The sequence below is a fragment of the Epinephelus moara genome, chromosome 18 (assembly GCF_006386435.1).
Source record: "Epinephelus moara isolate mb chromosome 18, YSFRI_EMoa_1.0, whole genome shotgun sequence".
Taxonomy (NCBI): domain Eukaryota; kingdom Metazoa; phylum Chordata; class Actinopteri; order Perciformes; family Serranidae; genus Epinephelus; species Epinephelus moara.
Window position 1 is genome coordinate 12,464,127 of NC_065523.1, and position 22,968 is coordinate 12,487,094.

Sequence of the window (22,968 nt, forward strand, 5' to 3'; positions counted from 1 at the left end):
ACATTATGAAATGAGGAAACAACTATGAAATCACTTTGCTACCTTCTTATAGTCTTCTCCTGCTTTGTGGGTATCAGTTATTTTAGTTTTCAGAGTGCTAGGCAGCTGTTTAGAGGAGCCCATGGCTGCTGATTGTTGGGACAAGGTTTCAGGAGTCAAAGTATTTATAAAGCTTTGAAATGTGCATCACCTGGCCTTTCCGAACAATGACTGTGAACAAGCCAGTCCCTGGTTAAAGCTGACGGAGAGCTCAAATGTCTTGGGGTGCCCAAACTTTTGCATGGTGCTCCTTTCATTTTTTTCACTCTAAAATTGTACAAAACAAAAAGAATACACTGATCTTACCTGAAATGTTGAAAAGCATGTCTCATCTTTAACTTAATTCCTTTCGGAGATCAACTCATCTTCTACACAGTACACAAAATTCTGACCAGGGGTGCCCAAACTTTTGCATGCCACGGCAAGTTTTTACCAAAATGTCACCAGGGACAACTGTTCACAAAAGTGTATTTTAAATGGTTTTCATATGTTATCAACTGTGATTGTTAAACTCAGAATAAGTCAACATAAAGACTGTTTATTTGTAATTCTTTCAAACTACTGGAACATATTTCCGAATAACCTTTAACACCAAATGTTTTTATTCTGAAAGTCTTACAACAGGAAGCTCTCTAATAACGCGTTGTGCATGAAACTGCTACTGACAGCTACTACCTCTACACAATAGTTAGTCCCGCCTCCTGTCTCTTACCTGAGAGACTCACCTGAGCACCTACCTACCTGTCCGCACAGGTAGCGTCGCAGCGTCGGAGAGCAGCGGATCAGGAGATGGCAGAGTCTCAGCTGATGTGCATGGACGATGAGCACGTTAACGAAAAGATCCCGGAGACCAAACCGGAGTTTTACTACAGCGAGGAGCAGCGCGCGGCTCTGGAGCAGCTCCTGAAGAACGGGGACGGTGCGTTCAAGATGCGTCTCAAAGAGGACAACATCAAGGATTTCCTCTCCGCCAAGGAGGTCATGTGCATCCGAAAAACCTTTCAGGAGTACGACACGGACAGTGACGGTGAGTCCGGAGAGCATGAGAAGTCCAAGGAGTCTTCCAGCGCGGACTCCGGGGTCCACTCCACCTACTGGCCCCAGATGTCCGACACTGAGGTCCCGTCTCTGGACATCGGCTGGCCCGGCAGCAGCGGCGTCTACAAGGGGGTGACCCGGGTGTCCGTGTACTCGCACCCACCCAAGGAGCCCGGGCCTCACATCAAGGAGGTGGTGAGGAGGCTCATACAGGAGGCACACAAGGTACCTGTCTGATGTGAATAATTTAATCTATATAGCAGCTTTCAAAATAAAGTTAGAAACTGCAAAACAAACAATAAAACAAAAACTATATTCAATATATTTTTTAAAAAGATATATTTATTTAGGCTATTTCTGAAATCAAATGAAAACAACTACATTTTCAACTTGTTTCCAATCTATAAATACACATTCATTAAGTGTAACACTATTATTGAACATTAGTTTGCCTTTCTCATTACTTTGTAAAATTAAATTTGCTTAAAATTGTTGTGTTTCCCCCAGTTTTGTTCTTAATAGGAAATGGCTGCATAATAAACACAATTAACTGTTGATAACTTGTACTTAAAGGTGTAGTCAGCGAATCTTAAGGAGAGTGTTGATATTTGAACTCAGCATCCAACGGACAGCTAGCGGCCTGTGAGGAGATATTCACTGGATCTGGCAAAAAGTGTATTGAGACATAAGTCACAGACGGCACCTTTAAAGCCTTTTTTTATGTGAGAATAAAATGCCTATAACAATTATTTTAGTTATCTCTTCATCTGTAATTGTGATTAATAAGTATAAAATGTTGGGAAGTTTTCCAAAGTCAGAAGTGGTGAAGTCCTCAAATAGTCCCAAACCCAAAGATACTCAGTTCACAACCTTATAATGCAGATTAAAGTAGTAAATATCCACATTTTAGAAGTTAGAACTCTTAGAACAGATTAAGAACAGTTTGAAAAGCAAGTTGCATCTACTAAACTCTAAAACTAGAGTTTATGTAATCTGTACATAGACCACCATGTTCAACCTGCAGTCTTCAGGTTGCCCTAAAAACACTTTTACGACCATATGAAAATAACCGACCGTGCAGTAAAACCTATCACTTTCTCCTTCTCCCCTGACCTGACCTACTTGGTCCACAACAGAACAATGCCTCTGAAATATTCAAAATGATTGGCCACAGGTGATCATGTGACCGCCTCCCACAGATGAAAGACACAAAGCCCCCCAGGCAGAGATAAATTACTGTCACTCCACATGTGTCCTGTCTCTATGAATACAAGAGACAACGTGTTTAATGGCTTTAAAGCAATTATTTTCATCCAAAGAAGATGCACTTTGATTTTTAATCTGTTAAAGATAGATTTAACATGCAAATTATGGATTAATCATAACAAAGGCCTGAAGTTACTGACAGTTTTCAAACCAAAATGTTGGTGTACACATCAACCTGAGTAAAAATATGCATCATTTAAATGACAATTCAGGGCTTTTTTTGTAGTCGGTATGTTTCAAATGTACTGTTAATAGTTTTTTCAACAGTAAAAAGGAGGAAAATATCTACTTGGGGAAATATCAGAAATCTTTATGCTAAGCTAAACTAACCAGCTGGTGGCTGTAGTCTTATATTTAACCAACAAACATGAGAGTGGTATCAGTCTTCTCATCTAACTCTCAACAAGAGAGCAAATAACTGCATTTTCCAAAATGTCAAACTGCTCCTTAAACATTTGTTTTGAGTCATGTTATGCACAACAGCTGAACACATTTCTGCGTGGATTTGCCAGGTTGGGATATACATTAATATAGGACAGATATTCTGGTACAGACTCCATGATCCAGATTCACAGTGCATCAGAGAATATTTAGACAGGTTTCAACATGTTTGGTCAAACCCAAATATTTCTGTTTTATGAGGAAGTGAAAATAAAAATGACAGTTAAGAGTTATAACATAAAACTTTAACTATCATGGTTTACTGAGTTTCAGCTTGCAGGAGTTGGACTTGCCATTCATGAGCTAATGCAGTTAATGTCAGTGTGAGGCTTAACACGTGTCCTACCTGCATTCAGCTGTGTCCAAAAACACTGTGTCGATGCCAGTAACACAAACATGATTAATTGGTTTATAATCTGTCACATCCTTGTACTGAAAGGAAAAACAAACGATGAGCCTTCATGATAGAAAATCAAGTTTTCTGTTCTTACATGACGGTTTACAATAAAAATCCATAGTATTTTTTTCAACAACGTATCTTTCACCTCACACAGAGGTAAACAAAAGCAGGCTCCTGATTTCTAACCAGTGATCATCTGTTTTACCATCTGAAATTCCAGCTGTTGATAGTGGATGTAATCAACTGTAGTTAACTAGTTAATTAAGCTAACATTAGCAGGGGTGTTTCTAAGGTTTAAGGACCTTCGGGGCTTAGCGTGGGCCTCTGCAAGGGGGCCGGGGGGATCCTCACTGGGGAACTTTTTTGATCAACAAGCACTATTTTAATTATTTTTATGCACTCTTGCACATTACTTACATTCAAATATCTTAATCATTAAAAAATTGAAATGTGTACCTCAATAACTGTTTTTTACTTTACTGATTGATCATGAATTGTGATGTTAAAAATGTTAGTAGTTATGAGTAATTAGTATTAGTGTTGAGTAGAAACAGAATACTTTACAACTGCTATCATAAAACTGCTCAAATTATCCGTTCATCTGCCCACACTGCAGTGACACAGAGCTGGTTTAAAATCATCAGTTTCCCTTTAACCACTCATATTGCTATTTTCCAAGCTACCGTAGTCTTCATATTTTGTGAAGATAAACCTTCAGTGGCTCTGGCAACTCAAATTTAGCCAGAGCAAACTGCCTCCCTGACACCTCGCCAGATCAGAAAACTTCCCAGCTTTGTAGTCTCCTAGCAACAGGAACCAATGAAGGCACCACAGGGAACACTAGCTAGCTAGCACCCATCTCTTTCATGGCACTGGCTAATAGTAGGCTTGAAGACAATTATCCGTCCTTGAAGTTTGGCAGCCTGCTCTCTTCATGTGGAAGTGGGAACGGTTTAATCTAAAGTTGGTTGGAAAAACAATACATGCCAACAAAAGAAAACCTGTAGGTGAGAATGCGTTTGGTTGTGTGTGTGTGTACTGTATATCTGTCCGTCTGCAGCTAATCTATAAACTACTGGACCAGGCAGCCTTTTTGTGTGCACATTAATGACTGTATGCCCAAGGATCTGTCATGGTTGCAGTGATCACGGTTGATTAAAAAAAACCTGTTTTATTGTATGTTTTATACTGTGACTGCTGACTCCTCACCAGTCCTAACCTGCTGGTGAGGGCTGCAAGTTTTCTGGGAATCGTCTCGGCTAAAAACAAGAAGCCTTACTGTCTGGTGCAGGCCATATTTGGGCTATGCTGTGGCTCAAATACTGACATGCATAGAAAAGTTTGGGCTTAGTTTGACCTGGAGCATCTGCAGATGGATTCTAAACTTAACTAGTTTGGCACGATATGAGATTATAAAAATAACCCAGTTTTGCTATCTTTGCTGCTATCTTGACTGTAAGGAAGCCATGAGGGGTCAATTCTAATGGGCGCAGCTGCACCGCATGCATTGTAGAGTGATCACGATCGACGAAAGCCTGGCGGTAATTTGCACTCTACTGAGTGCACTCTTCTAGTCGTTGGAAAACTATTTTCATTACATTTGAATGAATGTAATTGACTCAAATTGTTTCATACACTACATAATGAATCTTGAAGATGTACTCATCTTAAACTCAAATACGTCGTTGCTCACATGAAGTCAGTGAGTTCGCGGAAGGGGTGGCATAAGAAAAAGGTACTAACCAAACCCAAAACTTCATCATTGCACCTGGTTCCAAAATCAAACTGTGATGCATCTTGTTGCTAATTATATGTACTGTACAATTAAATGCAGTACGATCAGATATACATACAGATAAAGAAATAAAGTAAGTAAAGAAATATCCCCTTAACCTTCCCTCCAAAACCTAAAGTATGTAGTATTATTATATGACTAATTTAAGTTGCAGTAATTAAACAACCGACTTACTTCTTTATATTACCATAACAAATACAGAACATTTATAAAACATAGAAAATATGCAAATACAGAATCATGTTCTGTACATGCAGGATTTCCAGGAAGAGATAAAAACAGCGAAGGGTTAACGAAGCCCAAGGCATCAATAAAAAAAATGTGCCTCAATGGGAGAGTCATTTGCAAGTTTAAACAAGCTGAGTCATACGTGTTGCAGACAGAGGCCGAGCATCTTTAAATGTCAGCTTCACATCAGGACTTGCAGCAGAAACAGAAAGACTTGTTCAGCCTCCCCCCCCACCATCCTGCAGCCCAGGTTAGGGTTGGTACTGAACAAGCCTTACTTTCCCTCACCCACTCACAGATTTCCACCACTGCCTCTGATTGGTTGACCTCCTAGGTATGCAAACTTTAACTAAAGAGAGGAACATTCACCTGTGATTTGTTTGACGTGCAGCACCAGAGGCTATAGTGGCCAGGTAAGGTGATAGGGTTTGTTGTAACTGACACAAGGAACACTGCTTCAATTTATCAGGTGTGTGGAGGACGCCAGACGTTTCCGGATCAGACAGTTTGACTGGCTGAGGGACCGGTTAGTCAGAGCTCTTTGAAAGCGGTCATACTGCAGAGCTGTTACTGGTGAATAATTGGACAGACTTCAACACATAAGTTAATCCTCATTACTGTTTGTTTACAGTAGCTATTTCAGGGCCGTGACAGCTTAATTAACCAACAACATTTCTCCCCTTGAGGTGAAGTAAATCATGTACTCATGAAAGCCTGCCAAATACTTGAGAGAGTAATTCTGTATTTTGGTATACTAGAGTTCAAATTGTCACTCTCATTACTTGCAGAAAGGCATGCACACACTCACATACACCTTCTGGAAGCAGATAAAGGTTATAGGAGATTGTTATCTCAAAGCAAGAGCTCAAACACAGCTGTTTAATTGATGTTGCAGTGAGCCCTGGGTTGCAGTAGAAATGGTTTTCAGGTCAGGTGGGTCTTGACATGACAGATAGAGAATGATGTCTCTGGTTGAGCAACATTTAAGAGTAAGTACAGCGTTGCAAAAAATAAATTGATCTGGACAAGCTGTTTCAATCCACATGCAGGCTAAGAGTCTTATATTTGAAAAAGCAATGAAAGGTTTCTCCAGTCAGGTGAGATAGTGTTGTTTTTGTGCATTCTTTGTCTCTCTGAAACCACGTAGAATACGGAGGCACACAGTGGTGCAATGCAAGTACGTATATTTACTGAAGTTCTGGACTTAAGTGCAAATGTGAGGTACTTGGACATCACTGGAGTATTTCCATTTTTACTTCACTACATCTGAAACACATATTGTAATTTTTACACCACTACATTTGTCTGACAACTTTAGTTACTTTTTAAAGTTTTTCCATCCCCTTCCTCCTCAGTGAAAACCGTGTATCTCCAGATGTGTTGATGTTGAATGTTTGTGATAAACTGAAGGAAGAAGTGTTCCTTTATGTGTTGAGACAATTCCTCTACTTTTTTTTAGCTAGATTAACTATTTTAAAAACCCTCTTGGATCAGCGGGAAAATGCATCATCACAAGGACTGTTTTTCTAACACCATAAAGAGTTGACTTTTTAGAGATACGGTATGTGGTTCCCACATGACAGCGGTGCTACAAACATATGATGATCTTATAGAATATGATGCATTGCAGTACAGTAAACTACCCAACAGTACATAAAGGAGGTAAAACCTTAAACATCTACAGCAGTAAAATGCCACACATTCACGCAGCAGTAGTAAATACTGATTGTAATAGTAGTAAAACATAAACTGGCCCCTTAACTCTTGGCAAGGAGGTGAACAAGGGTGTTTTCCAAAATGTCAAACTATTGCTGTAGGTGGTTAACAAAGTAAAAAAATTCATCATGTGGGGACAATGAGATCGGTGGAGCTAGAGGAAAAGTCAGGGGCCTCCCAAAGTCAGTAGTATTCATAATCGAGGGATCATGAATGTCTGTACAAAATTTAATGGCAATCTATCAAGTCAGTCTTGAAAAATTTCAATCTAGACCAAAGTTGTGGACCGAAGTATAACTGTCTCCTTCCCTGGACAAATGTTTTTCTCAATACACAGTCTAATAACCAGTTAGAATGAGTAGCACGTCATTTAGACTCACACGTGGTTTACTTTTAATGATTGATGCCAATTAAAATTGGACCACACTGTTGTCACACGTTAAGCTGTCTGCCAGGAAAACTTGTTTGGACTCTGTTGGTTGGATCAGGCCCAAACATGTACACGAGAGCTGCAATAAGGAAATGGAAAAAGCCTCACATGATGGCTCTGAGTTGCACTCAAGGATATAAAAAACTGCGTGGCTGTAAAATGCTTCACTGCAAATAGTTATGAAGTTTGTTTGATACAATATACAGTGTTACAGATGCACTGAAAATAAGAATATACCAAATTTGAGAGTGCATCAGTTATGTGTAGACTGGCTCCTGATTGTAGTACATCATGTACTGTATCTTGTGACAGGATGATTCTCTGTTAGCTCAGAACCTGTACTGTTATGTCATGTGCCTGAGCACAGACTCTGCTGTTGAAATAATTAGCAGTGCATGTTAATCGTAGCCATTGCTGGACTGCGTCCAAACTATCTTGAGTAACCCTTTAATACCTTGAAAAACAAGTTCCTCTGAAGCATCGACTGTTACCACCTGATACTTAAATTCTATACCACAACACAAATAATAAGTTAGCATCTCATAGCCATTGTGTTTACCAACAGTGGGAGTGGTGAAAAACACTTATGAGTCTTAGGGCTCTAATTTCCCGGCGCAGCGCAGGGTGGCGCAGGGTGGCGAACCCCGCGCAGAGCTAGTTTCGAGCAGCGCAACCCGAGGCGCGCTCAGTTTGGTAGTTTGGCAGACCGAGGTGCGCTGAGATGGGTGTGGCAGTGCAGCAGGGGGAGGTGTCGACAGATCCAGCTTGGCGCAGTGACAGTTTCGTGCCAAAAGGCTTCGCCGAAGGTGCGCTAAAAGCTCGCCAGCTGAAACCAGGTCTACTGTCAACGCAGGGGGAGCGCAGCCGGTGTAAGCCGAAGTTTGGCTGACCGGCGGACAGTGCGCACACGTCACCAAAACCTCACAGGCAGGTTTCCAGAATATCAGGCACATTAACGATGCAATAAATACCCAAAAAAACATTATTCAATGCAACTATCTGCAATCAGCACATAAATGTATCTCTATATCGACTGTCCCGTCACATCTGATGTCAGATCAAAGGGGATTGGCACCGTTTGGCACGTTTGGCACGCGTAATGGAAACCCAACCTGATTTGATTAACACAGCTGCAAACTAATGAGTTCACATCCCTCTCAGCCAACCACAAACAGCCACAGCATCAGATAGGGAGTATATATTCAGCATCTGTCATCTTAGAAAAGTCGAAAGAAAAGAAACAGAGTGAGACTGCGAGAGAGAAAGAGAGAGAGCGCGCGCACGACAGAAACGCAACACAATTGTGGTGACCTCCTCCCAGGCTACCTTTGCATCATCAGCCCTTGGAGGTCTGCTCGCAGTTCCGTATATTCGGACACTTGGACCTCCCGGACCAAAACATCAGTTTCCTCCTGGGGGAAGTTTGGCCGTCTGACGCTGCTGCTCTCTTCCGCCATAGCGAATTGAGTAAACTCTCATTATGCCTTCGCGCTGCACCTTTAAGGGCGAGGAGAGGGGCTCATTTGATTGGTGTGATGTGTGTAAAACCCACTCCACGCCTTCTCTCCTCCCTCTTTCCGACTTGCGCAGGTAGGAGGGACAGAGGTGGGATAGAGGAGTAGCTGCACCAGGCGCACGGTATGCCAAACTTACAAAATCCACCTGGCCACACCCAGTTGGCGAAGCGCAGGTGCGCTGCGCCTCCGCCGCGCCCGGTCTGCGAAACTAGAGCCCTTAATGTTAGAGCAAATGGGTTATGTATGGCTGCTCTAAAAGGCAGCGAGATGATGATAATCACCCAGAAACCATCAGATGTGACATCAGTAAAGTGCGCACACACATCTTTACCAGCCCCTCTGGTTGGGGATGTTGTTCAGGAAAAAGAATCTGAAACACCAGAATTATGTGGCCGAAAGGGTAAATATCTGTAGTCTCAGCGACGGTAATGATCACAAATCTAAAAGCGTTTCTTTGTCCTGCTGTCCAGTGGTGGAGGGAGTGCACAGATCCTTTACTGAAGTAACACTAGCAATTAAAGAATTAAAGAGTAACTCAATAAAAAGTCCTGCAATGAAAATGCCAAGTCATTGATAAAATAGCCTATACCGTAAATAAATGTACTTATAATTCAGAAAAATAGTCCAATGTGAGTAGAAGTAAAAGTAATGAATACACAGTGGAAATCAATTTCTAAGGTTGCATTTGGAAATACTCACCAGAGCGCACTCTGGCACAAACTGAACTGTTCGTAAATGCACAGCGCTGTTGGTATGGTACTGTTCGGTTATTTAAAACATTCTATCTTGGGAGAGGGAGCAGCAGAGCACCAAGCAGAGCGAATGTTTGATTAACTTAATGGTTTGTTAGGGTCTGTTTCGTTTAATGACAGGGCTCTCATGTAAGTGTAGAGTGTCCGACTGGATTTACGAACACACCCTAAAGATTCAGCTGTTTATCTTTTACCTAGGTCGTTACTAAGTAAACAGTTGAAATCATTAGCTAAAAGTGATGGCTATACAGTTTGAATAGTAGCTAAAAGTAATGATTATAGGATAAATGGGGACTTAGCTAGCTGAAGCTAATAGATACATGGTTAAAATACATAGCTCACCAATATAGCTGAAGTTAGCTAAGCGTGCTTTCACACCTGCCCTGTTTAGTTCGGTTCAATCAAACTCCAACCTCTTCAAGAAGGTCTCGGTCGGGTTGTTTTGGTGCGTACCGGTTACAGCCGAACTCTGGTGCGGTTTGCTTGTGGGTCGAACGTGTTCCGACCTCGATCCGAACCAACTGCAGTTGCATTACACATTGTTTGGGTTAAACAATCATGAGCATGTTACAGTCCTATTATTAATGTGTGCCTCCTGGATTTTTCCCGCATGGAAATTCTGACCAATCAAGAGCAGCTTTCTTGCACAAACATTTTATCTGGTCCGCTTGTAGAACACGAACCAACTCCAGGCAATTATTAACCTGGAAATCCAGATGCCCCGCCCCTAGGAAATTCGAATTTGCACTGTACAGGTATCTGGCCCCGACGAGCAGAGCCGGCTCACCATCGGACCAATCAGATCAGTCTATCTGACAGACGCGGGCTCTAGGCGGGCGTAACATGATGAGGACAGCGCTGCGCCATAGGAGTAGAAAAGTAAACAACCAAGATGGCAGCTGCCAAAGGGCTGCGTCCATTCAATTTAGCTTTGGAAGAAACGCTAAGCCTACTACACTTATCTTTTTCCTTGAGAGAGGAACAGAAGACTGCCCTAGAAGCCTTCGCTTCCAGGAAGGACGTTTTTGCTGTTTTGCTGACGGAATATGGCAAAAGCATAATATATCAGTTAGCCCCACTGTTCGGCAAACAAATGGGGCTTAGTGCAATGAATACGTCACCTTGTTTTTTGCTCTGATTGGCCATTGTGCTATCCAATTGCGTGCGGCGGCATTTGAAATGCCTCAGTTAGTGCCGCCCCTTGGGTAGGAAGGCTGTATCGGTGAGGGCCACACTCAAAATCTTTCTAGATTTGAGTCTGGATTTCCAGGCTAGGTAATTATGCAACTTTGTAATCAAATTAGCCCCCGATTCGGACCAGAGGAAGACAACTCTAGGTCTGAAAGCACACTAAAAGGATAAACAGTTGAAAATAGTTAGCTAACTTAAATGTAATAGTTAATGGTAACATTGATAGCTAAAAGTAATGAATAAATGGTTGACATAACGGCAGTGTTGATGAAGATTTGTGATAGAGATGTGGGGGTATGTCTGACAAAAAAGGTTGGGAACCACTATTAATAATGCGGCTTTTTCTAAACTTACCATTTATTTTGGATTTAAAATCTTAATCTGTGCAGTAACGACAGGTGTTGTAGTGAGTCGAAGTCTGAAGAGGCATGAACTGGAGAATTTTAAGTGAAGTTCAACTTTCAAATTTGTACTTGGAGTAAATGTACTTAGTCACATTCCACCACTGCTGCTGTGCCTCTGCTTGGCTGCATTTAAACTGTCCTCCCTCTGTTTCCCCAGGTGGTGGCTATAGTCATGGACCTCCTGACAGACCTGCAGATCCTCCAGGACCTGCTGGATGCCTCGTCGCGGCGCGGGGTGGCTGTCTACACTTTGCTGGAGGCCAGGGGAGTGCCCCACTTCCTGGATATGTGCACTCGTCTGCAGATTAATGCGGTGCATCTGCGGGTGAGGAGTGTGCTCAGCAAACACTGGACACTGTAGAGCATGATAGAGTGCCACGGAGGGAGGTGGCTCACTAATACAACACACAGAGAGCATGGAAAGTTTGAAACACCTCAGTGTGTCACTGCTCTGCCTTCTTTATTAGACAATGGCAGTGGCTGCAGTAATTATCATGGATTAGAAAACAGCTCATATCAATATGTCACGCTCTTTAGGATAATCCTCACCAGTAACAGACAATGTAACCTGGTTTGAGGCTGTTAAAAAAAACTCTATGTATACTAACACTCTAATCTAATCTTTTCTCATTACTTCCTCGTGGTGTCATGCAGATAGCTTCTGTTTTATTTCCAAGAATTTCAGATCTGCTACTGATATCTCTGCCTTGGAGCCACTGAAAAACAACTCTCAAAATACTAAAGAATAAAGAGTATGTAATGTGGACACTGTTGCTACAAAGAGAGGATGGTATTGAGTTTTTCAGTGTCATTTAAAGCTGCAACCAGCAGCACTATATCTTGGTCTATCGGTCGCTCTGTCAGTTGGTCAGTCAATCAGTCGATCAGTTGGTTGGTCCATAATAATCTCCTCAGCATTTGGCGCCTACAGTTTGTTGCCCTAAAAGGTTGAAATTTAGCATGGAGGTGCTCATGCTTGTCAAGTGTTGTGATCTCAAAGCCTCTGCGTCACTTTTTAAAATTCAAAAAATACCAATGTCTCTTGCTCTGAGTCATGCCACTAAGCCACTAAGCTACTTAGCTGTACAGTGGTAATTTAATTGTAATAGCAGATACTTTCTCACATGATTGTATTTAAAGTGTGAATGTTATGTAAAACAGCTCTCAACTTAGTGATGAAAATTTTAGGCAACACATCAAATGTGAAATTAATGTAAGTGAGAGGGTGAGTGATGTGAATGATCGTTGAGATGTGGTGTACAGCAGTGATTCCCAACTAGATCTACTTGTGCATTTGCATGGTGGTGAAAAGATAATAGCTCAACTAATCTGAAAAATAGAAATAATGATTTGACTGAAACAAATCCACATATTGAGCCAACAGTTATACCTGTACACCAAGTGTTGAGGGTGCATGAAAACTAGTCGGCAACTGAGCACAGGAAAAAGATGAATACTTCAGGGAATCCAGGGCTGTGTGGATATGTCTGGCAAAAAGGGAACTACTGGTCTAGAGTAAATACTGTATACCCCAAAGGTAACTGACAAGTGGGAAAGATCCCTGTAGATTTGCACAGGAAATGCATACACACATTAAAGACCCACTTACTGAAAATCAGGATAATAACAAAGACTGCTCATAAACTGAGATGGCCCATTTTAGATTCATTTCCTGTATCAGTGTCACCAGGGTTTCACCACTGCCCCGTCCCTTTAGGAGACTAGCAGTGGTCCTGAGTCCATTCATTCCAATTGGAAAAGGGAACATGAGTGCAGATTATGACCGATCTCTTCGCCCCATAGTCACTGAAGTAAATATTGGACCCTTCTTCACAACCCCAACCATTCTAGATCTTCTGACATGGAAATGGCATTGTTTCAGACACATAAATCAGGAGAAAATTAACTTTGTTTGAGACATGTCTGTGTTTTAGCAACATACTCTCGTGGGATCTGGTTACAACCGACGTGATCTTACACTTGGTTGATATCAGACATTAAGCTAGCAGATAAAAACCAGTGGCAAAATAAGGGACAAATATTAAATTTGCATTGTATATAGTGTTATATTGTTTTTAGTCTGATTTCATCCATCCACAAGATGTTTACTAAACTTGTGTCGGAGAGACGACCACAGCCACTTAGGATACTGGAAGTATATACCATTACATTGTATTGGCGCAGCTTGTTGTGGGGTATCTTAGTATCTTTGGTAATAATACAAAACCCTAATTATCTGAACAAGTGAAAGAATACAAATTTTCAATGTTGGGTATCAAACACAAGATTTTTTAAGGGAATACCTGAAAAATGAAATGCTGAAATACTGATGCCTTTTTTCACCTATGCATCAAACAGTTAAAAACAGTCATCTAACTTTTATGAATTAACATTTAATGCTTGTCTACATGTTTCAGAACCTGAGTATGACAGTAAGTGCTAATCTAGGTTCAGAGTGAACAGCAGTTTGCTGAGTCAGACCGTCATCCTATCTCCACAGAGACACAATACCCGGCCTTATCTGCTGTACGCAGAGTTTTGACGCCCCAGTCTAGTTTATCTGGAGCACTGGAATACCTTGTTATAGTGGTGTCAGTTGATAGGCTGTGAAAGGCCTTTTGAGAGCACCGGGCTCTGTTACTCTTACCTTTTACAAGTGAACATTCATAGTTCCTGAAAACAGATCCAAAGACTGTAACACGATGCTTTGACAGAGGAAAGCCTCCTCCCAGTGTGCATACCCAGCATTTACTTCTCCTTTTTGTTTCCTTTTCTCTTCCCTTTAAGTAAACATACGTGGCTCAAGGGTTTGAGTTTTGCCCTTTATTTTTTGAGAAAGTTTACTTTATGTTGCGAGGTGTGACAGTTTGACTTGGCATCTGTTTAGATCAGTCATGTGAGATATAGCAGGGGACGCTTGATAGCTTTGGCGGAGTGAGTTTACTCAGGCTCACCTGTGTGATGCTAAGCCAACTCAAGTGTGTAATCAAGCGGGCGTTTCGTTGCAGAATCTCCGTGTGCGGATGGTGAGAGGTTCAGGGCTGGCCCTGTCGTTTGGAAAGCTGCCCGGGTCCCTGTGCTCCAAATACATGCTGGTGGATGGAGAGAAAGTCATGTTCGGGTCTTACAGGTGAGCATGAATATTTAGCAGCACTCAAACTCATAAACTCAGCCATTGACAGCTGGGACAGGACTGTGCAGAAGCTTTAAATATAAACACAACTTTCTCTATAAGCTGCAGGCTACAACACAATAGAAAATCACTCAGACCAGAACACTAATAACTCCTTAACAACTTTATGAAGCATATTAAACCTGTAGAATGACTGGAATGCTTTCTGCAGCACTCTCTCCATCTACCATTGGTCCTGCACATTAATCTATTGTTGTAGATCAGCTTGTTGTCTGTTATGATTACTGACTGAGGCAGATGTGTAAAACCCTGAGTGACATTATTATAAGGAGGCAAAAAGCTTTCTGTGCGTCACCTGAGTGCTTATTTAAAATGATTAACCAGGTTAAGTGAAATAATTACACCACCTGCATTTGTTAACCCTTACACTCCCATCTCTGGAGAGAAAGAGGTTCTTGTTCCTATTGACGTCGCATAAAACGTGCAAAAGAGTTGCCTCTATCGTGCACAAAAAATCCATAGGGCAGTTTTTCTTTTTTCAGTTTCTGGCTGTTGGACTTTCAATTATTGCGAAGACTCCATTTGCTTTTGTGCAGACTGCTAAATCTGAGTTGGGTGTAAAGTGTAAAATCTGCCAGTAGGTAGAAATGCAATGAACAAACACCCTACATGAGTATCAGAATGATTCCTGCTCTCATATCTGAATAGTGTTGGGTGACAATATCAAACACTGTGATTTGTAAAAACAAATACTTATAGATCAATGCATGAGTAGGAAATATAATATTATTGGGCATCAGTACTGGTACAAGGAAAACACTGAGGATGTGTAAATGTGTTATTTATATCATTCATTTTAAATACTAAAATACCCAGAAGCTCAGAAATCTTTTTACTCCTAACATCAGCATTTAAAGGTATAGCGTGTAGGATTAAGTGGCATCTAGAGGTGAGATGGCAGAACTGCAACTTCTCCCATGTGCCAAGTGTGTGGGAAAACTATTGTGGATGACGCGAAAACACGAATGGCCCTATTTAGCCAGTGTTTGTATCGTCCGTTCAGTCCTACTATTGAAACAACATGGTGAACTCTATGAAAGAGGACGCGCTACGTATGTAGATATAAACCAAGTCCTCAGGAACAGTGCCGGGCTTTGTTGCCAATTTTACAGCGTGGCCAAAAGTGGAGTTAGAACATTCAGGTCCTTCATGTTATGCAGCAGGGCCCAAAAATACTTTTTCCTTTAGATTTACAGGGTGAAAGAGACAAATGAAAGTGAGTGGATACACTTTTTTGAGTGTCACAACCCTTGTAAAATTACTTTTTTTACTATCAGGATTTTAACCAGTCTGTCTGATAACATTTGGAAAGTCATTTTATCCCCATTAAAGTTAGCAGAGGGCTAAACTGAAACTTAGATGCTCAGCAGCCATGAGTCTCTAGAGTGCCTCTATGGGCCCCACGATGCGGAAGATCTGAGTGATTTCATACCTTGGAAATCTAGCCTTTTGGGCTTCACGTGTCACTGAGCAGCTTTCATAGAAATTAATGTAGCCACACCTCCAACGCTGTATCCAGTTCTCTTTATAAATCCATGATATGAATGGCTCATTCTAAGGGAACACAACTATTCTTACTTTCGGGTGATTATAAACTGATGAAAACATACTCATAAAAAATTCTAGCATTTCTGCCAATAGATGCCCCTAAATCTTACACACTGTACCTTTAAGGTATGTCCAACCACATGTGGAGGCAAATTGTTTTATAGTTGTTCCGAACGACCACATTCAAATGTGGGATGAAAAGTCAGCCGTCATAAAGAGCAGCAAGATGGCGATAATGCTGAATACATATACAATACTAATAAAGTAACAGAAATACTGGTGCACCTGGCCAATTACGGCGTGACATGCGTGATTGTCAGATCATCGGTTTTGGAAAGATACAGATCCAACAAGACCTTCGACTGTAGTATTCTGACTCCTTTAGGAAACTTTATATCAGATGTTACTGAATCAATGATTTGATGGAGAATATTTCACAACTAAATGATCATTATGATCAATTTAAATCAAACCCTGATGAAAAGTGGGTATTCCTCAGCATTACCTGGTGTAAGACTGTTGTAGAGGATGACAAGTTTAGCTGATTTTTCAGGCACCCTTTAAGCATTTTGTAGTTTTACATCTATTTACATGTATGATATGTAAAAGACAGAAAGAAGCAAAATGACATATTACAAAAAAAATCAGCAACAGAATATAATTTGATCTATAGAATATAACAAACTGTAGACCGTTACAAGGTGGTCATTACACAACCATATGAGGATTCTTGTTGTTGCTAAGCTGATATTAAATAACAAAATCTCTGTATTATAAATTATACTAAAATTCTTGTGACAAACTCTCATCCTCACTTGAAACTGACAAATACCTGAACAAGACTCCCTGCAAAAATAAGCTGATTTAAATATTTTGGATACAACTTAAAGAGTTAAGCTTCTGTATACAGCAGCCTGTGTCTAAATACAGATGACGCATCTTTCCACACATCATGTGTCTCACATCAGCCAGCTTTGCTAAAACCACGTCAGTGACCACATCAGTAACAGTGCACTTCATTAACAGTCCATTAAAATCAAAACTGGGATGACTCATGTGTGATACCTCATTATGACTGGAACTTTATGTAAAGAAATTAGGTTCTGTGGAACCTTTTGTCAAGTTTTTAAAGCTGTTAAAGACAGGAACAATCTCCTGCTGTTTCTTAGGGTTCCCATATTACACCATGCTTGGAAGGACTGTACATTAAGAGTGCTGCGGTCACAAATGTTGGTTGCAGCTTTATTTTGCTCACTGGGTCTAAAAGTGACTCTGCATTCAAAAGCAAGATCTGCTAGCAAAAAAATACAAAGTGTAAAGACACTTTTAAAATTATTTAGGTAAATACATTTATTTCCTTTCTGGCTGAGTGTTGGATGAAACGTAGGCACCATTCTTGTGTCTGAGAGTGTTGTCAGTTTTATCATCTAATTCCTGGCAAGAAAGTGAACAAGCATATTTTAATAAATGTTGAACTATTCCTCAACTTTTATGGTTTTGGTTTAAATTTGTCTTTTGTCCTCCAGCTTCACCTGGAGTTCCTCCCGGATGGACAGGAACACAATCACCGTGATGACAGGACAAATTGTTGACTCCTTCGACAATGACTTCAGGGAGTTGTACGCCATTTCTGAGCAGGTGGACCTCTACAAGGAGTTCAACATCACCAAGCCGCCTATTGCTACGCCCATTAGGAAGCCAAAGGTGGAGAAAATCCAGCCTCTGCCCATCTCCACGTCTCGTTTTCAAGTATCTGTCGGGGACTCCAGACAGGCCGACCTAAGGGTACCTGCACATAAATATCACAATCCTAAGTACTCTTTAGTTTTTGGGAACCGTATGGGCCTCACAGGTTCCCTACAAGACCTGTCTACCATGAATACCATGAACGACTCTCTGACTGGTGGGCTGCACCATGGGAACGGGCTGCAGAACAACATCCTTCATGCCAGCAGGAACAGCAGGGAGGTGTTGGAGCGAGTCCCACCACAGAGTCCTGCTTCACCTGCAGAGGAAGAAGATGGAAAGGGGGGCTTGAAGAAGAACCAGGTAGCTGCAGTGAAGAAACAACGAAGCTCCTTCAGGCACTTCCTGAAAGGCAGAGGAGCCAATCACACCACAGAGACTATACAGGAGGACGTGGTCACTCCTCAGAGCCCCTTCCCCCCAACTAAGGTGCCAGAGACTAATGGTGTCGCAGGAAATGAGGTGGAGGACTCGTTTGAGATCATTGATAAACCTGGTCCACTGAAAACCAAAACCAAGAAACCCTCAAAGGTCATCCAGAGAAGTATGTCTCTGCAGACCATCAACACCGCAGACGAAGACGGTATGTCCCCACACAGTCTATTTTATTGTTTGTTTTATTATGGTCTGAATCAAGGCTACTCATAGCTTTTCTTAGTGGTTAATCTGCAAATTATTTTTTGGTCAATAAAAAAAAGCAGAAAACAGTGAAAAATATGTTACAATTTTCTAAAGCCAAAGAAGACATCTTCAGATGTCTTTTCTAATTCGACCAATGATCCAAAAATATTTACAGTGTTATAAAAGAGAGAAATCCTCATATCTGAGAACCTAAAACAAGAGAATATTTTGTATTTAGATGTGTTTAATATAAAATTAATGTTCTAACATTAAAAATCATAAAATAAATTAACGCCCAAAATAAAATAGATATAAAAACAGAGAGCTGTCAGACCAAGGCTTTATGCCTCGTTTCCATATAGCCACATTTTTGGTGTGGAGTTAGCTTCGAGTATGCTGAAAAAAATCAAATTTTTGCACTGGTCGGATTAGGGACAGACTGTATGCACTGTGTCACAGGAGGTTAGCATAAAAACAAATTAGCTAACAGACTGACAACTGTAATAGAGCTCTATTTACGCTTTTTTAGATGTGAAGTTTGACGGCATATTTACCTTGCTAACATTGGTAGCATGCTAGCTGTGTAACATATAAAGTGCATGCATAGTGGATCGTACATCTTTTATCAAAATATTTCACAAAGCTGGCTACACAACTGACAGGCCGACCTCCTCATTTATTTGTCGCTATGCATTATTGGTCCTGTTTTTGTCTTTGTACTGCTTAATGAACGTGTTTCACAAGACTGGACAGCAAAAAACACTCAAGGTGAACTTCTTGCGTTGAACACTAGGGGCGAAGTATTTATATTACATAGCAATAAGGACACAAAACAAAACTGTGTGTTACAGTCTTCAAAAATTTGTCATTTTAATATCCATGATTTAATTGATTAATTCTTGAAATTATTGTTTACCTTTCCACCTATCTGAGTTGAAGTGAAATCTAAATAACCTCCTATTAATTGTCAGACTCATGATATAAATCAGGCCATATCAAATTATACATCAAGAAATATGTAACCAACTGTCACTACTTGGAAGTTTTTGACACTCAGGGCTACAGTGTGAGTTCAGTTGGCGTTTAAAGCAGCTAATAGCTATTTTTACAATAATCTATGACATGACGTGATGTGAAAGGGGTTACTCGCAGTGATGAACCTACAGATAAGTATCAGCCTACAGATAAATGAGCTACACAGCTCATTGTTTATCTATCTGGACCAAATTTTACTGTTCTGGTTCACTCCCTCAGCTCTCATAGCATCGTTTTCAGAAAAAAAGATGTTAAAACTCACTGTATACTGGTTACACAGCAGCAAACAGCACATAGACACAGTTAGAGACTATAGCTATGAACATAGTGGAGCATGTAGCAGCTAAAGACAAAGGAGGAGTTGGTGGAGACCAAAAACAGAGCTAAAAGAGAGTGAATATTGGACTTACATTCATCAGGTCACAAACAAGACTCCAAATGAATTATAATGTTACTCAATAACTGTTGGATACGGAAATAGGCAAGTATTTGGTAACAATTTCAACCTATCATCTAAAAAGTTGATGATATGTCACTATTGTGTTTATAACTTGTTAGTGGAAAGAAAAAAAAGTTATTGCAGGTTTAAGAAGTGTTGAGATGTTATACTTGCCCTAATTGTGATATAATGTATTCTCTTTAACACTTAAGATTGTTATTTTATAATTAATCTGTTCTTTTTCTCCTCAACAGGATCTAAAAGCCGCCGGCGGCATCAAAAGAAGAACTGCATCCAGTCATGAGATCAAAAGCAAGAGAACAGTGTGTCTTTGGAGTTATAAAGAGGAGCCACAGGATCTCCTGGTTAAACATGCTGAGTCACAGTATCACCTTACTGTAACCAGGTGACATTACTTCAGTCAGCGTCTCCAGCCTGTTACACTTAAGGTGAAAGTCCTTACAGGGGACTGCTGATGAGACGTTGTAGTTTAACTAATCATGTGAGGAAAACACTCCATCAGAGAATCTCAACATTGAAGCCAAAATGCTGATGGAGGGAGATTTCATCGCCATTATTTTAGTTTCTCTGTTTTTTGTACTAAATTATTTCTGTTTTTTATATTGTATGCTTAACCCCATCACCATGAGCAGCCCAGGCTGTGACCCAGGTCGTGTGGGTGGATTACATCACACCTGGTTGCTGTGGAGACACGCAAAGTGATCAGTTGTGCTTGTTGTCCCTGAGTGCCGCCTTACAGAGGACCCTTGGCAACAGAATAAGTGTTCGTCAGAGTGTGTTGTACAGGTTGTGAATAATGAACGCCGCGCTGAGTGGTGCGGTGTTGACACAGGCCTGCTTTGTTTCTACACCGCCAGGTGAGGACTTTGTATGTTTGCACTTTGGGTTTATTCAGATGGGACTGGCAGAGATTAAAATGTGAATCCTTGAGAACCACTCGAAATGCAAATAATTCTAATTCTGTAGCAGAAATTGAATAAAAGACATGAAAACAGCAGATAAAAAAGTGGTTTGTGTCAATAAATATCAAGTAAAATTCAATGTAAATAAACATATGTAATCATGCACAAACACCTTTTTCAGCAAGCCAGTTATCTCACTGAAAAGCTCAGTGAGTTCATGAATTGTGTACAATACAAAGCAGAATTTAGCTAAAAGTTAAAGTTACATTTACAATTAGCTCCACTGATCCTCCTGAAGAGAAAAGACTATGTTATGCGAGTAAGTAAAGACTGAAGACAAAGTCCAATTCATATTTTATTGCTTATTAAAAGAAGTGTTATTTTATTTCAGAAAATGTATCCTAATTTCTGACAAATTCTTCTGGTCGAATGATTTATTTGTTGAGCCTGGGACAGGAGATGTGTAACACTGACCAATTTGTTAATTTCAGTGGCTATAAGGTTGAAAGAAATGATCACGAAAGAGACTGAGCATATTTAGAAGTTACAAATGTAATAGTTTACATTCATTTAAAGCTGCAGTTGGTCACTTTTCTAAAGATAACTTTTTGTCATATTTCCAATAACTGTCTCTGTGTTCTGAAAGAAGTAGGTGAGACAGATAATCTGTGAAAAAAATGTGTCCCTCCTCCCCTCCTGTGACCTCCAATGGGATGGGATACGTGTAGGCAATGGACATGATGACGCACACGATCACCAGCACCCGTCAATGTGGTAGCGTATAATAAATGACATGACAACAAAGAACAACCTTCAAGGGACATTTTTTTTCTGGCAGCACATTGGTAAAAGTGGAGCAGTGTGGATAAATGAAAAATAAAAACAATAAACAGTTTATTTCAGGTGGTAACGTGTTATATACTTTGTTACTGCTAAAAGTAATGTATTACTGTAACACTGGTTGTCAATCATGTCAATCATGACTTGTGACCTGCGGTCAAACTGTCAAACTTGGCGGTGCTGATCAAATATTAAATGTGAATCAAGATTCTGTTCTAATGTTTTCAGAGACATATGTTTAGTGTACTGTTTAGCTGTTAAATGAGAGAGTTGGTTCTTCAGGTGGGCAGTACTTTTTATAAAAGTTACCAACTGTAGCTTTAAGGGGATTATTTAATCCTAATCTTTCATTTGGGGTCCGTGAGAACCTGTGATCCTTTTATCTGCTTTCAATACACATTTATCATTGTTTTAATTGCTTTGAAACATGTTCCAGAAGTCTATTACAGAAAATTATGCATTACGTGTTTCATACAGTGTATTTATATCTGCTTTGTACCTGTGATTGGTGTTGACAGGACTTTTTAAAAGGCACTGCTCCTCCCCAATCCCAAACAAGATCAGGCTTTCTGTCACTGGAGTTTTTCTAAGTTAGTTCATCAGACCTCTAACAGGAAGTTCGACCTCTCTGTGATTTTAGTGATACCAAACAGATGTTATGTCACTCTGCAGGCTAACATATTGTATGTTTTTTTGTCAGTGAATGACACTGAACAAAAGCAATTAATAATTTGCTTATGCAGTGTGTTGGTGTAATAATTTCATGTCATGTCTGTCATCACTTTTATCAAATGTGCAATTTCAGTTCATGGCAACAGTAAAGAATTTTTTACAGATACGGTTTTACTCAAGAAAAAATCATTTAAAAGAAAAAATAAAGTTGATTTTGAAGTGATGTTAGGAGGTAAAGCAGCTGTTAACAGAACAGAGGGGAAAATAAAGCTTTCAAAAACAAGCCTGAAGACATTTTCTTTTCAGGTCAATATGATCACAGCCTCTTATGTTTGACAGATGCATTGAGAGGAAATGTATTCTCAAATAAGCAAAGATGTTATTTTTGTTTTCAGTTTCTACATGCTCCCAGGAAACCACAACTCTATCATAGCATCACATAGCATCACACACGCTCACGACAGGAACTGCACAGGAAAAGCCTTTATGCATCACATACCCTCTTAATCTGATAACACAGGATTTCTCAGCAGCTTGACATCTTACTTCTCATCATCATTACAGTCATAACAAGATTAAAATAGTGTGTTACAGTGAAAGTTAATAGATCATGAGCGCTCAGATTAAAAAGAGAAGAAATGTTGTAGCTCCACCTGCTGGAGAAACAGTCACACAAACAGTCTGTACAATAGACCAGTTTATTTTAAAAGTAGTTTGATTGTTCCATCAGTACA

At 40.3% G+C, this 22,968-nt stretch overlaps 1 protein-coding gene across 1 annotated transcript; it reads left to right on the forward strand.

The window, feature by feature from the left end:
- The first annotated feature begins 752 nt into the window (after positions 1 to 752).
- fam83fa (family with sequence similarity 83 member Fa) lies at positions 753 to 22,477 on the forward strand. The gene is made up of 5 exons (XM_050069055.1): positions 753 to 1,302; positions 11,375 to 11,542; positions 14,226 to 14,347; positions 17,485 to 18,287; positions 20,054 to 22,477. Exons 1-5 carry the CDS (start codon positions 829 to 831, stop codon positions 20,101 to 20,103), a joined length of 1,617 nt encoding a protein of 538 aa, XP_049925012.1. The 5' UTR covers positions 753 to 828; the 3' UTR covers positions 20,104 to 22,477.
- The last annotated feature ends 491 nt before the right edge of the window (positions 22,478 to 22,968 follow it).